The sequence below is a fragment of the Leptosomus discolor genome, chromosome 14, assembly GCF_034619465.1.
Source record: "Leptosomus discolor isolate bLepDis1 chromosome 14, bLepDis1.hap2, whole genome shotgun sequence".
Lineage (NCBI taxonomy): Eukaryota > Metazoa > Chordata > Aves > Leptosomiformes > Leptosomidae > Leptosomus > Leptosomus discolor.
Window position 1 is genome coordinate 18397172 of NC_141404.1, and position 14439 is coordinate 18411610.

Consider the following 14439-nt stretch of genomic DNA (forward strand, 5'->3'; position numbering starts at 1 on the left):
CTTTCCTTTTCAGGGAAGGCACGAAGCCTCTGAAGTTCTCTTCTGGGTACTACCATAAGCCTCTAGGAAAGTGCATCCGGCTAATCCTACCAGTATGCAAGCAGAATACTGTTTCTGATGCAACCCTTATAAAGAAGGGATCTGAAACACCCCTGACTTACAGCTTTGCACAGTAAAATTTCTTGAAAACGTATGGTGAAGTGGGAGGTGGGGAACAGAGGTAGCAGGTGCTGCAAACAACCTTCTCCACACCACGCAGGCAGATAAAATAAAAGTTGCAACCATGCATCTTCCTAACTTTAATACAGTCTAATTTATAACAAGAGAAAGTAACTTGTATGAGAAAACTTCTATTTCTTACCTTTGAACAGGTAGGGATAGTTCTTCCCATCTGAACCCAGGAAAAGCAGCTTTTTAGGTTTGGTTTTGGTAGGCAGGATTGTGATGGTGCTGCCCACACTATGAATTGTGACTGTGTCTCTGGTAGATACTTCTCCAGGAAGTGCTATTTCAGTGTTCATCATGGCAGCCAACCAAGGACTGATTTCTTCAAGTCGTAGAAGGTAACTAGCTCGTTTCTGTGCTCTTTGCTGCAAACTTAGCATAACCTATTCCACAGAAATTTTTTGCTTTAGGTTGAGGCTCACCTTAACAGCTAGCATTAAACCAAAAAAAACCCAAAAACCACACCAAACCAAAACCACCACCAAAACAGACTTAATGGTAGTCACCTTCCAGAAACCATGGAGATTTTTCTTAAACTACCTTTCATCCTTGTGACCCTATTAATTCATTTACAGCTTCGGATGAAGATGACAAAAAAACTAAAACACATCCTTTACACAGCAAATATACCATGCCTGGTGATAAGCACCAAAGTCACAACAAATCAAACTCAAGAGGTTTGCTCCTGCATTTACAAATATTTGAGCTGCGGTCAAAGGCAGCAGCATTCAGCAACCTCTTGTTTACTTATCTGCATGCTTGCTTGCTCTGCAAAGCAGAAGGGGAACTATAAAAAAAAAAAAGCCTATTTGTGTGTAAAATCTAGGTTCTGTCTAGCAAGACTTTTAAAAGCCACCAGGCTGGCTGTGGATATCCACGTGAATACGTATTTTGTTCCTCCTCAGATCCAAAAAAAACTAAGACAAGATCACATTACTGAAAAACAAAGTATCTTTGGGAAGGGCTGATCATTTGAAGGTTGCTTCACAGCCCAAAGACCACGCTTAGATAACCAGAGTACCAACTTGTTAACATTTTAATCCGCTACACTCAAATGGCATAGAGTATCAGAAAGACAGTATTTAAAAAAAGAAAAAAGCCCTCTGCCTCCAAAACTGACAGCATCCCAGAGAGCAGAAGATGCAAGATTTGCAAAACAAAAAATTTCATTGTGTAGAAATGCAATAATGCAGACAGTCAGTAGAACTTGTTACAGCAAAAATTACCGTGCTTTATTGTTTAGCACACCTGTGGTGATGGCAGAGAGGACAAAGTTTCAGGCTGCAATTTGGATATGGCAGGAGAATTACAAGAGAATACTAAGGAGAAAGAGGGTCAAGCACATGGTACAGCAAGAGTGTCAAGAGTCAACACATGGTACTCCTAGTCTGTTCATATAATACCTCTTTAAATGGGAGCCAGCTGCTTCCAGGTTTAGCAGGATTCAAAGGATTCTTAAGTTTCTCTAGTGCATTTTCAATTGCATCTCCATAGGTATCCTGAAACCATTTCTCATGAGGAGTTTCTGCAGGAGCTGCAGTGATGCTCCGTACATGTTCCAGAGCAAATACAATGGGCTTCATTAGAGCTGTATGCTTTTCACGCATGATTGCTATTTTCTCCTCTCTATATTAAAAAAAACAAACAAACAAAAAACCCAACAAAATTTCCTCTGAACTCCATAAAACGAAGTTACTTCATATGCAGAGCATTAAAATAAGACTGAAATGAGACAATCTAAGAATTCATGAAAAGTCTCTAAAATGAGGTCTTCAAGAATGACTATATTAAAAGGAAGAGTATTTCATTCCACATTGAATGCACCTTCCTCTGAACCACGCTTTTTTTTTTTTTTTTTAAACTGAAATGTTTGAACTGGGTTCTTTCCTACTGGACACCCTGAGGAGAAGCTCAGAGCTCAACCACTGTAAGCAACTGATTTCCTTTAATAAAAGAGCACTTTACTACTACTCCATGAGGATGTACCACACTATAAAGAAAGGGAAGAGAGAGAGTCAGAGTACGCTGTTCTCCCACTCCATGTCAGCCCTAATAGGCTACACCTTTCAACATGCTTGGCTTCATTTCAGCTGACTTTAAGAAACACCTTGGAAATGAAGAGCTACAGGATCTCATAATCCCCAACTTAATATGCGTTGGGTTCCACCACATTATTAGTAAGGAAATCCCAACATGGATTCACAGGCAGACTGTTGTTGTTTCTCAATCTATTAGAGTACTAGCTGTGGCATCAAAATGTTATCAAAATAAGGTCACTCGCTTACAAAGAACAGTTAGGATAGCATGAATTCAGGAGCAACACCACTGTTGATTGGTTTGACTGCATGCTTCCCCAAGAGCAAATATTTGTTATGATTACCACTTGAATCATTCAAAAAAGACATACTTCCGTAAAGTGTTGTTGTTCTGGACCCTCTTCACTTCATCTTCCAGTTGTTGAATCCTTCTGAGGACGTACATGTGCTGCTGCAGTAAAACTCCCAACCAAAGTTCATCCCAAAGAACTGTAACTCTGCGCAGCTCAGCCACTAGCATCTGAACCTGCATAAAATAAGTTGATTCACTTACTTTTAAGAATACTAGTATTAAGACTTATTTTTGTAGATGAACAGCTTGAAAAAACATGACAGTTTAACAGCAAAGATGCAACAAACTTTCAGTAGGTCTACCCACAAGATACACAAATTACATATTTTGTGGTTCAAGTAAGAGCATAAGTAGCATACATTTGGATTATTTACCTGCAATACCATTGTTGGATTTGCAGCAGAGAGTTTCTCCACAATTTTGCTGTAACAATCTTGCATCATTGCTTGATCTTCATTTAATCCAACTTTTGTGTCATCTTTACTACTTTCTTGAGAAGCTGGGGGGCTCCCTCCATCACATTCACCACCTAACAGTTCTTCTCCTTGAATATTACCTAGCAAAGTAGGGATGGCAGAAGGCAGCTTGTTTCCTAAATTAAAAACAGATGTTAAAATATTAACTACACTATTCTGGCATTGAAAGATACATCACTCAACACTTCATTTAGCATCAGGTCCCCGTATTACATTAAGTACTGGCAAAGTACATGACAGTAACATGGAAAAAACTAAGTTATTTGCCAAACCCGTAAATCAAATCGAAAGTATCAGTAAGGTCCCAAAATATTCTTAAGACAGAAAGTATCAGTTACCGGAAAAAACCACCTCAGTATCATTTTGTCCAGTATATAAAAATGTAATAGTTAAACTGTATTTAAAATTTTTTTTTTCTTTGTACCTGAAGCCTGGGATTCACTGCTAAGTGAAATGGTACCCACTATTGCAGGATATAGTATGAGATGAGGAGAATCTTGAGCCACTCGACAAAGTAAGTTGCAAATACTCTGACGAACATACACTTCTGGGTGATTCAGGCGGGAAAAAAGCTGAGGTATAATACCTTCATAAACAGGAAAAGAAAGTGTGCCGATTCATCTATTTTCATTTCAAATGATGTAGAATTTTATTTTATTTTGAAAAACATGTAAATGTCTAGTTTCCCACTAAAAACTTCTTTTCAATAACCGTCTTTCACAGTACAGGCAACAGCTTATTTTCTTCTACTATTCAAATACAGATAACATCAGATGTAATATAAAATCCTTTAGTCAAGCACTAGGAATTGAGTTTTGAACATTGTATTTGTTGTATCATTTTTCAAAAATAAGGAGAGTCATGGTAATAGTTCCTGACATTAGCATAACTGGACGTAATTTTGCAATAGTTGGCCTTCTCTTCCTAAAGTGCCTTCCACACTTTAACGCAATAACCTTTTGTGGGAAAGTCCCTGAGGAACTGGAACCAGAACCAGTAGTGTAGTGACAAACAGCTACTTCTGAGATACCTGGCTTCAGCCACATCTTTCTCTGAACTGCATTTCAAACTGTGCCTAGGAAAAAAACAACTCACCCCACTTTTTTTAAGGTGGTAATATAACGCAATACTTCACAAACTACACAAACTACACCTCCTTTCTGCTTTCAGTGTCTTAAGGCAGGGGAGGAAGGGGATCAGGATCTCTGCTACTTATCTATGCTAAGATCAGAGTACATGGTAGACTTGAATGCCTTTAATGAAATTTAGTAGAAGACAAGCTGTCTTTCCAGCATACTTAAAAATTTTATGAAAGTGCAATGAATACCTTTCTGCTTTTATTTAAAGAAAACACATCAAAATAAATTTTAACAACTAGATAACATCTTATTTACCTCTCCAAGGAGCAGTAGGTGTAGTTTCTAGTCCATGCTCTAGATACTGTCTAAGTTCTCCAGCATGTTTCACAAGCAATCGTAACAGTCTTAGGGTTGCCATCACAATAACATCATCAGTGCTTTGCTCAGAAGTATTTCTTAAGTGCAGCCTGGGATCATCTTCATCAAGTGGAACCTTGAAAGAAAGAAATACTCCCCTGATACTCCTTCTATCATTTAGAAGAGTTTGTAACTGGATTTCCTCATCAGCACAAACACTAACCTGACCAGCATTGAGTTTGAGGAAAGTAAAGTATGCACTGCAGGAGAGCTTATAGAGACTGAAGATTCTGTCTACAACTTTCCTCCACACTTTGATTAATCCTTCTGTTGCATTTTCATCAAGATCTGAAAGCCAGGGACAACTTGTTAATAATTGACGCCATATAACATCCACCATATCATCTTCTTCATTGTCTTCATTTTCAGTGATTTGTAGAGTCATATCTTCATCCTAAATGCAAATAAAAAGAAAACATACTTGATTAAGTCCTCCAACCATTTCTACAAACAATATTAGTTTCTAGTCCAGTTTTCGTCTAGGCAACTCACGCAACTGCATTACTTGATCACACTACCATAGTCCACAGAACAGACACATCACCACTTCGCTAACAGATGCTTTCTTAGAGAACTCTTGTATTGTCTGAATTTTAACTTTAAAACATTTACAAGATTTAACATGAATCACAATTAAAGGAAAAATAAGGTTCACACCGAAGTTGAACATTTCTTTAAGCAAGCAAATTTACACTCACTTGAATTCCAGCTGGACGACACACTGCCTGTCCAAGAATTCCATAGATTTTCTCTTTATCATCCTCTGCAATGTTGTCTGGGAGCAAGTTCTGAACCTCAGATTTTTCCCGGGGCAGCAGACGAACACCTTCTCCCTGACTGTAACATTTAATGAATTATTGATCCCCAATATATTAGCATTCATAGAGCTACTGAACCCATTAAGAACTTATACACAAAACTTCTTGAAGGAAGAAATCTTCAACCTTATCTCAGAATTAAACTCACTTCTTTTTACAGAAGGCAAGTAATCAAGAGAACATTCAGTTCTCTGCTCACATGTGACTTCAGACTTCAGATCAGTAATCATAAATAAAAAGCTAGCATCTACCTTAAGAAACCTAATTGTGCCATATAAATTTAAACATTAGGATGAATTTACCTGGCATTATCAACTACTTTCCGGCCCCATCTATAAGCCCAACTAGCCAGGGCTGCCCAAGACTTGGCTACTTCAGGTGCCTGTACCGAAGACAAGTGATACAGCTGTCCCAAGATGAAGTCAGGCTCCCCAACTCCAATATTTACTGTCATGGGAGAAATAAAGCAATGCACGTTACGACGTAAAACCTACTTCTAATTTCCTTAACATAGAAAAAACCACCAAAACATTACAAGTAATATTTTTTCAGTCAAGTTAGTACCCAAGAGTATAAAATTATCCAAAATGCAATTATTTTTCCAGTTCTGACACTGTCTGCAAAACAAAGACCAGTTTCTTATTTGCTAACAACCACTGCTTATACGCTACAATTACTTTCTCCTTCACAGAAAGATGGAATTGAGGTAAGAAACTCATGATCTCCAAAACAGCTAGATGCCTCCGAGAGCAGACTTTTATGAAGTACCTAGGGCAGTGTGTTTGTGTTTATTGGTGTATATAATTATTTTCTTCACTATCAAGTCAGAAAGCACCTACTAAACATTAGTGTTGCCAGCAGGAGTAGGGAGGTGATCGCGCTCCTGTACTCGGCACTGATGAGGCCGCACCTCAAGCACTGCGTGCAGTTTTGGGCCATCCACTACAAGATAGACATTGAGGTACTGGAGCGTGTCCAGAGAAGGGCAACGCAGCTGGCGAAGGGTCTGGAGAACAGCTCTTATGAGGAGCGACTGAGGGCACTGGGGCTGTTCAGCCTGGAGAAGAGGAGGCTGAGGGGAGACCTTATCACTCTCTACAACTACCTGAGAGGAGGCCGTAGTGAGGTGGGGGTCAGTCTCTTCTCCCAGGTAACAAGCAACAGGACAACAGAAAACAGCCTCTAAGTTGCACCAGGGGGAGGTTTAGATTGAACATTAGGAAAAAATTTCTTCACATAAAGGGTTGTCAAACACTGGAACAGGCTGCCCAGGGAAGTGGTTGAGTCACCATCCCTGGAGCTATTTAAAAGACATGTAGATGTGGTGCTTAAGGACATGGTTTAGTGGTGGAGTTGGCAGTGCTAGGTTAACAGTTGGACTCTATGATCTTAAAGGTCTTTTTCAACCTAAACAATTCTATGATCCATTAACAGCTCTAAAATAATTCTGACTGCAAGAAAGGAACTAAGTTAGTTATGAAACCCATGTTTAAGCAAAGAAAGAACCTTATCTTGACATCTGAATAAAAGTCTGCCCGAAACTGGCAATTAGAGTATATTTTGTGGCAATAAGAGAAATGTTCAAATTAAGTATAGATTAAAGATCATGAGAAAACCTAAAGTAACTGCTTTTCACAATTATCAGGGCCTTCAAAATATAAATCCTGTTGATGCTTAATCTGAAAGATCTCATTCAAACATTAGCAATTACAGGAGCTGAAAGCTGAAAATTTTATACCCTCTTCATATAAAATAAACGCATTCCAGTTTCTTCTTCAGGCCACCACCACTTGAATGACAAAAATGAGGAAGAAATATGAAGTATCAATATTAAGGTGTTTGGTCTTTTAACTGTGTATCATTACCTATTGCACAAAACACACACTGTTTATACATGAACTAGGAAAACAAATACATGAGTGATGAAGCACTTAGTCTTTATCAATGTAACTGGCACTATCCCTCCGTGGAATCATCAGTAACTAATTTCACCAAAAAAAAAAAAAATTTAAAAAAGGAGAACAAATCTACCTGTAGATTCACTTTCGATCCTAGGATAGTCTTCTTCTAGTGAATTAACAGCTGGGAGATCAATCAAATTATATATGTTTTTAGACAAGGTAGAGAGGCCAGTGTGATTCTGCTGCTGTCGAGCTCTATATACTTGTTTCAACTGTCCTGAAATCTCTTTCCATTCTGCTTGAATCCATTTAGCCAGTGTGAGAATAGATTTAGCAACTGCATATTCAGCCTTGGCAGATTTGCAAAAGGATATGGCACAAGAACTCAGCATTTCCATGGCATGTGTTGACTGACCTGCATATCATGAAAAGCATGTTCAGTAATCAACTTTATTCAAAACACTTCTGAAATTCAGCATATTCAGATACAGCTTGTAACAATTATTTTTATTCTCTTTTGAAGTTAAAAGTGACAAGTAAGAAAAGACTTATGAAAACACCTCCAGACTGAGACAACAGTTAATAGGATGAAATCAGTTCCTAGTGATAATGTCCTATCAAGATTTCTTCAAGGTCAGGGGAATTAGCCTTGTTATAAGGACAAGAAGCTCAAGAATCTACAACATAATTAGCGAATACTCACCTGCTGTGTATAACAATTTTGTTTTCTCAATATCAAGTTCAGGACCCCACTTCTCATCTATCTGACCTAGTGCAGACAATTTTTTAAAGTGCTGGACTAACTCTTGTGCAGTGGTGGTTTTCCCTAGCTGAACTTCGCTGCACTGGGCAAGCAGTCGTGTAGCTAGGGCAATATTTCCTCGCTTCCGTGCAAATTTTGCTGCTGTTAAGCCCAGCTCCATTAGATGGCTTTTAATTGGGACTGTTGGTTCTGAAGAAGCAAGCAAGACATTGTAAACAGAATTATTAAACAAAGTAATAGTAATTGATACAGATAATTTCTGCCAAAGGTACTCTGTACATGGTCATTAGTGAAAGAATTGCTCAGTTCTTTTGCATTTCCTAACACCTCCTTCAGAAATTTAGAGGACTTCATTTCTGCCTAGAATATTTGTGTATCCTATCTGAAACGAAAAAGTGTATCCATAGATCATCTGCTTGGCAAAAATAGTAGTTTTTTCCACTATAAGCATTCTTAACTAAGAAATCTACTCGTCCCTGATAGAACTTTTTTCTCCCACTACCTCTTACCACACTGTGCATTTAAATGGCTTTCATGACTGTTTTTAAAGACCCATTATCGATAGTGTTGAAGTGTTCAAAAGTGAAAGCATTTAAAGTATGAAAAGATGAGCAAATAAAGTGCAGTTAAAAAGAGTATAAAACTGCTAAGCACTTCAGAATATTTTTTTTTTCTTTTTAACACTATCTACAGTAGTAATTGAGACCCCTAGCTGTAAAGCAAGACACCTAAATACCAAAACTTGGCTTTTAAGAAGTAATCCATCTAAATAACAGAAAAAGACACATCTGCTGCTTTCAGCAGAAGATTTAAATTCAAATCCTGAATTTACCTTTCATAACATTAAAATGAGAGCTTATATACCTTTAAGTTTTTCCATCAATTGATTCTGGTACACTGTGTACCTCAGCGCATGCATCCATGGCCTTACATCATGCTGTTTGCATGACCTCAAAGCATCATTGAAGAGAGGTATAAGACAGTCCTGAAAGAAGCATAGAAGTTGCATAGTTGTCATGAGAAATGCCTTCACTAAAATGTATTTTCATTTATTAAAATCAAAGACCATTTTAGTGCAGAATAAACAGTCTTACTTGTATTAGTAGCCACTCGATCGGTAACCAATGAAAAAGTTAATGTTTTATGCAACTCGATAAATACATGCTTGATTTTGAGAGGTAAACACTAAGAATAGCTCAAAATCAAGCAGAATTGTTTTCTGAACAACATAATTAGAAATTAGAACTAAATCATCCATACTGGCTGAAGTTTGACATTGAGTTTTTAATTGCTGAAGTGATTATTTTTTGACAAATATTTTGAAGTTACTTTTAAAGTAAATCACATGTCTGTATTGTAGGAATAAGCATTGCAATGTATTTAGAGAAGAAATCTCAGAAGACATTACTCCAATTTGGGTTTTAAACACACAGACATACCTCTGATGTCAGCCTGTTGGATACAGTGTTTTCCAAAGCAGAAGAACAATACAACTGAAGAGTGCTCAACACTGGTAAAGACTGAGACACAGTGAGTGTAGAAAGTCTTAAAGGTCCAATAGCAATTCGTGATGTTTGCTTTAAGTACTTAATAACATTTCTGAAATAAAAGAATCAGAACAGTTATTTTTGTTAGCTAGACTTTAAAAGTAAACAGTCATATCAAAATTACTGAAGAAAAAGCAAAAGCAAATTCAACATCTTCAAACAGATGAGAAAATCTTGCAATATCATGCACAAGTTACAGTATGATACTTCACTATTAAACTGACAAGAAGTAGTACTTTTATCAACTTAAAGAACTACATAATCTCCAAGTTAATCATCTTATTTTTCCTCAGTAGGCTTATAACTCACAACAGCTAAAACTGGCAGCATACTACCATAGGTGCTGAAGTACAAAGTAGCACATGCTTTTCACAGAGTTAAACTAGAACAGCTTTTCACAGGATATGACGCCATTCATTGCACTTTTCAACTTACTCAGAAATTGACTGCCACTTTTGCTCCTGTTCTACGTGGTTCACAGCTGTTGCCAGACATACTGAACTTCTCAAAAGCTGTACTTCAACCGCTTTTTGAAGTTCTCTTGGATCAGGACTTAGCATGTTAGGAAGGAGCTTCTTCATGTCTACATGGAGATTAAAAAATTGAAACTAACTAGAACTGCCAAATTTTACCAAGTGTCACCATCTGAGAATGCATTTTGGACAGCAAGGAAGTTTGGGAAAAAACCTTTATAATAACATATATATTTAATATTTATACATGTATGTATTTATTCATATTATAAATTGATGACAGATTAAATAAACAAACATATTAACTCCAGAAAACACACTTGTATCAACATTTAGAATGACCACTGAATCATTTTGAAGCTCGATTCATAAAGGTTATGGTCAGCCCACCCAGCAAAACTGCATTCAGAGATCTCAGTCTGTCATTTATAGAGACAGATACATGAAGAAATATTTACTTTTGTATTTGAAGTAATATTAACTTATGCATTTATACCTATTTTTTCTTTGGATCCCCCTGCAAGCAGGTTGATATTTTCTCCTGGCAATAATTCTAGTTGTTCAGTGCATTCAGTAAGTTGTCCAGACTCAAAGCTGCTCAAAGATCTGCAATTCAATGTTTATAGTTTTATTTTCACATTTCTTACTTCATTCCAGCTGCTAAATCTTATACAGTAACAAAGAAAGACTCAAGCCTAACTCAAAATCCTACAGAGCACTTACAATTAATTCCAAGTAAAAATGCCACTTTTCACATAGATCAATAAAGGGCAATAGTACTGCACCAAATGGATAAATTCAGTATCAGAGAGAGGAAAACACACCACTCCAGGTATGAAGCTCATATCACCACACTATATACAATATTCTTCCACAGTTGTTTTCTCTCTCCCTTACTGTCTCTCCCCTCTCCCTTTTGGGGAGGGAGAGGGGTCAATAGATCACATCTGTCATTCATTATTGGCTGGCCCAGCCCTAACCTGCAACAAGTAGTCAGGAAGAAAAAGGTTGACTTTGGAAGAGTTTAAAAACAAACAAAGAAAACACCAAAACTCCCCCCCCCCTCCCATGCACAGGAAAAGTTTTGGGGCAGAATTTCATGAGGCCATAGTTTCAACTCTTTAGTTTACATGAAACAAAAATTCCAGAAATACTGGAATGTTGTGCAGGTCATAGATTATACACATTTATATTGCTTAACAGTCTGAAGCAGAAAATTTAATTTTTTTTTTTTCCATTGTTCTACATTAGGAAATAATTTGGGCATTACAGACTTTTACAGAACTACACAAAAAAAGGCACTGAAAGGTTAAGAGGCTTGATGGCTCAGAATACAGAAGACTCAAAGGTTCAATATTCTTGTTACTATCCACTGAAGAAGGAATTATCTAAGTATCTGCATTGGAAAAGAAAAAAAATCAGCATGGGAAACTCCCTTTTCTGCTGAATTATTTTGATCCTCATTACTGCAGAGAGTCTCTTCTCAACCTGTTCAGGTGCAGAAGAGTCAGAGTCCTGTGCATCCTCAGGAGCTCTTTACAGGATTTTTCTGATAATATAGTATCTTACTTCCAGTAATTATCTGGATGAAAAACTAACTTAAACCAGTCAAAACAATCAGACCTCTGCAACAGTACAGCAAGCACTTGTGACATGTATCAGAAGTACAGTGGGTTTAGTTTACAAAAAGATGAACATTCAGAAATGACACTTTTTCACATCCATGACCAGCTCTGACTCTCCTAACGGATTAACTGCACACCACTGAGTTACTGCAGTAAGAAATAGGATCACCCCTTTCTCTGACAGAAGTAATCACCTTTTCAGACCTGCAAGACTTTGTTTCAAAGCTTCCTTCTATGCTTTTATTTTCATGTCAAGAAGTTTCAGCCAGAAGGATTTTACGATGTTTACCACAATAGTACAGGGATGGAAAAGCAAGCAAGTTGTCAAATGAAATGGAAAGGACATTTAAACCTTGAAGGACTATTTCAATGTCATAAATATTTTTTCATGAACCAGACAAGTTTCAAGGGTTAGGAAATAAATGCACAAATTACAATTCTAAATTCCATTAAAAAAAAAATTTAAGCAGCCAAGACCACCTCCTTAACACACTTTTTACATTACATTAATGAATTAAGTATTTTTAAGAACTGCACCACTGACAGGCATTTTATTTTTTACTATTAAGTTGTGTGAAAGGATGCATCTTCTGCTAGTAGCAGTAGAATAAACTTGATAACTTTTACTTTCAATTAAAAGATGTCTTTCTTGAATATGAAGAAACATCAGCAGTCAGAAAGCCACAGCAACTATTCAGAATGATGTTACCTCTTCACTCATCTGTATGGCTAGTAAATATCACGGCCAAGTTTTGTCCCTCCCAAGAACACAACTTTCTCCTTATCACATCTCTATTTCAATGACATTCAGTTTCTAAAATCCATAAAACCTCTAATATTTCAGTTCTGGGATATCAAACTCCAAGGTACTGTTGAATAAATTAATTATTCCCTTACTTTATGTAGTTAAAATCTGCCTTCAGATTGATTGAGGTATTACTATTGCTTTTCTTCAAGTCATGGACCATATTTTGCCACTCCTGAACAGCAGACCAGTCAGCAATGGAAATGTAACATTCACATGCTTTGTTACCCAAGTAGTTTATAACTTCAGGTGAAGAGTCACTTGGCTTAGTCAGTACGGTTTTTCTAGTTTCTCCTGTGAAACAAAAAAATTTTACAAGTATATATTTATGCTTACATATTTTTGAATAGCAATTCTATTACTCAAATGTAATTTCTGTCTCTCTTGTCAAGAAAAAAACACTTAATTTTAAAAAAATCAAACAATTACACATTTACAGTATTTTTCTTCCACTTATACTTTATCTTAAAAAAAAAAAAAACCAAAAACCTCTTCAAAGGAGGTTTTGGACAAATTTAGTCCACATCTGTAAAGAAGCACCAAAACAGGAAAACAGAAGAACTAAATTAGGAACAAAGAACGTCCCTTTTCAAAGATGAAAAGGAATTCTGCAACAAAGTCTCAGTAGTTAAAAAAAAACCTAACTAGTGCATTTATGATACAATGTCATAAATATTGAGTCTTAAGTTACAATGATCTGAAATAACTTAGAATTAAATTAGTAAATTACAAAATATTTTACCTATTTTTTTGTAGTTTAAATCAGCTAGACCTCGGTACTGTAAACCCTCATATCTACACATAATATTGGTTTCAAAGGCATTAAGCAGTTCAGCTTAATCAGACAGAAACAGGTTTTCAGATTTAAGAATTAGAAACTATCATTACCATGGCTATATCATTGAATGTTCTAATTTTATATACATAGTTACAAAACTATTTCTCTTGGGGAAAAAAAAACCCCACACACCACGAAAGCCATAAATACTGACCATTCAAGGAATGCTTTGGGCTGGCATTATTCACACTGTTTGAATTGGCCAACTTCAGAACAGTTTTGTCAAAGCCTGTTATGCAGCAGTCGACTCCTGTCATGGAGCACAGGTGCTCCTGGTATTCCGCAGTTGCTTTTTCAAACCTTAAATGGTTTAATATTTTTGTTAGCATTTTACAGAACCAGTTTTCTTTTTGGTAAATAGACTATATTTTAAACATTTCTTTACCACAATACTCAAAAATATCACGTGTCACCTTCAGCAAAAGAAAGGGATTAATATAGAACACAATTTTACCGGCTGAATTTCCAGGTTATAGCACAGCATAAAAGCTTTTCCATTCAGGTTTTAATGCCAACTTCAAACCAAGTACAGACTGAAGGAGATAAATGAGTTTTATATTTGACTGATACTTTTTTACCTGAATGAGTAAAGCTGAATACTGATTAACTACATATCATTTAATAGAGGATTGTAAAACCGGGTCTAGGGCAACAATTCATGCCTTAAACTTGACATATCTGAGACATTTCTCACATATTATGAAGCTGCACATTATTGTAAGGAATCTTACAAAAACGGGAAATAAATAATTATAAATATAAAACCTTGTTTTATTGTTTTGTTTGGGGATTTTTACATGGCAGGTAGATAATGAAAGGCGTCCCTTTTTCATTTCATAGAGAAGAAAGGATGCATTCCTTCAAGGAGATGAAAACACCAAAATGAAGGCATACCCTATCTGGAACATTGACCCACTTATTTGTATCTGCAGCCAAAGATTCTACTTCAATAGACGTAGAAGCCATTTTTCAAAGCTGAACTAAAACTGCAAAGCATCTCCCTCGGAGTCCCTCTCTTGGCAAACCGTGGCAGGTAATCAGATCACGTCGTTGGTCAGAAACTTCATCAGAAAATATTTAAATT

General features: G+C 36.6%; 1 protein-coding gene across 1 annotated transcript in view; it reads right to left on the reverse strand.

Annotated features, from left to right (window-relative positions):
• Positions 1-14439, reverse strand: part of SMG1 (SMG1 nonsense mediated mRNA decay associated PI3K related kinase) — a 69333-nt gene that overhangs the window by 18883 nt on the left and 36011 nt on the right. Inside the window, exons 24-40 of the mRNA XM_086473197.1 lie at positions 13510-13655; positions 12610-12811; positions 10584-10693; positions 10050-10197; positions 9507-9666; positions 8932-9052; positions 8008-8256; positions 7435-7719; positions 5706-5850; positions 5284-5422; positions 4749-4979; positions 4484-4661; positions 3514-3675; positions 2988-3205; positions 2633-2787; positions 1629-1851; positions 362-608 (exon numbers count right to left, since the gene is read on the reverse strand). Coding sequence (XP_086329323.1) covers positions 362-608; positions 1629-1851; positions 2633-2787; positions 2988-3205; positions 3514-3675; positions 4484-4661; positions 4749-4979; positions 5284-5422; positions 5706-5850; positions 7435-7719; positions 8008-8256; positions 8932-9052; positions 9507-9666; positions 10050-10197; positions 10584-10693; positions 12610-12811; positions 13510-13655 — 3119 coding nt within the window. The remainder of the gene's footprint in view (positions 1-361; positions 609-1628; positions 1852-2632; positions 2788-2987; positions 3206-3513; positions 3676-4483; positions 4662-4748; positions 4980-5283; positions 5423-5705; positions 5851-7434; positions 7720-8007; positions 8257-8931; positions 9053-9506; positions 9667-10049; positions 10198-10583; positions 10694-12609; positions 12812-13509; positions 13656-14439) is intronic.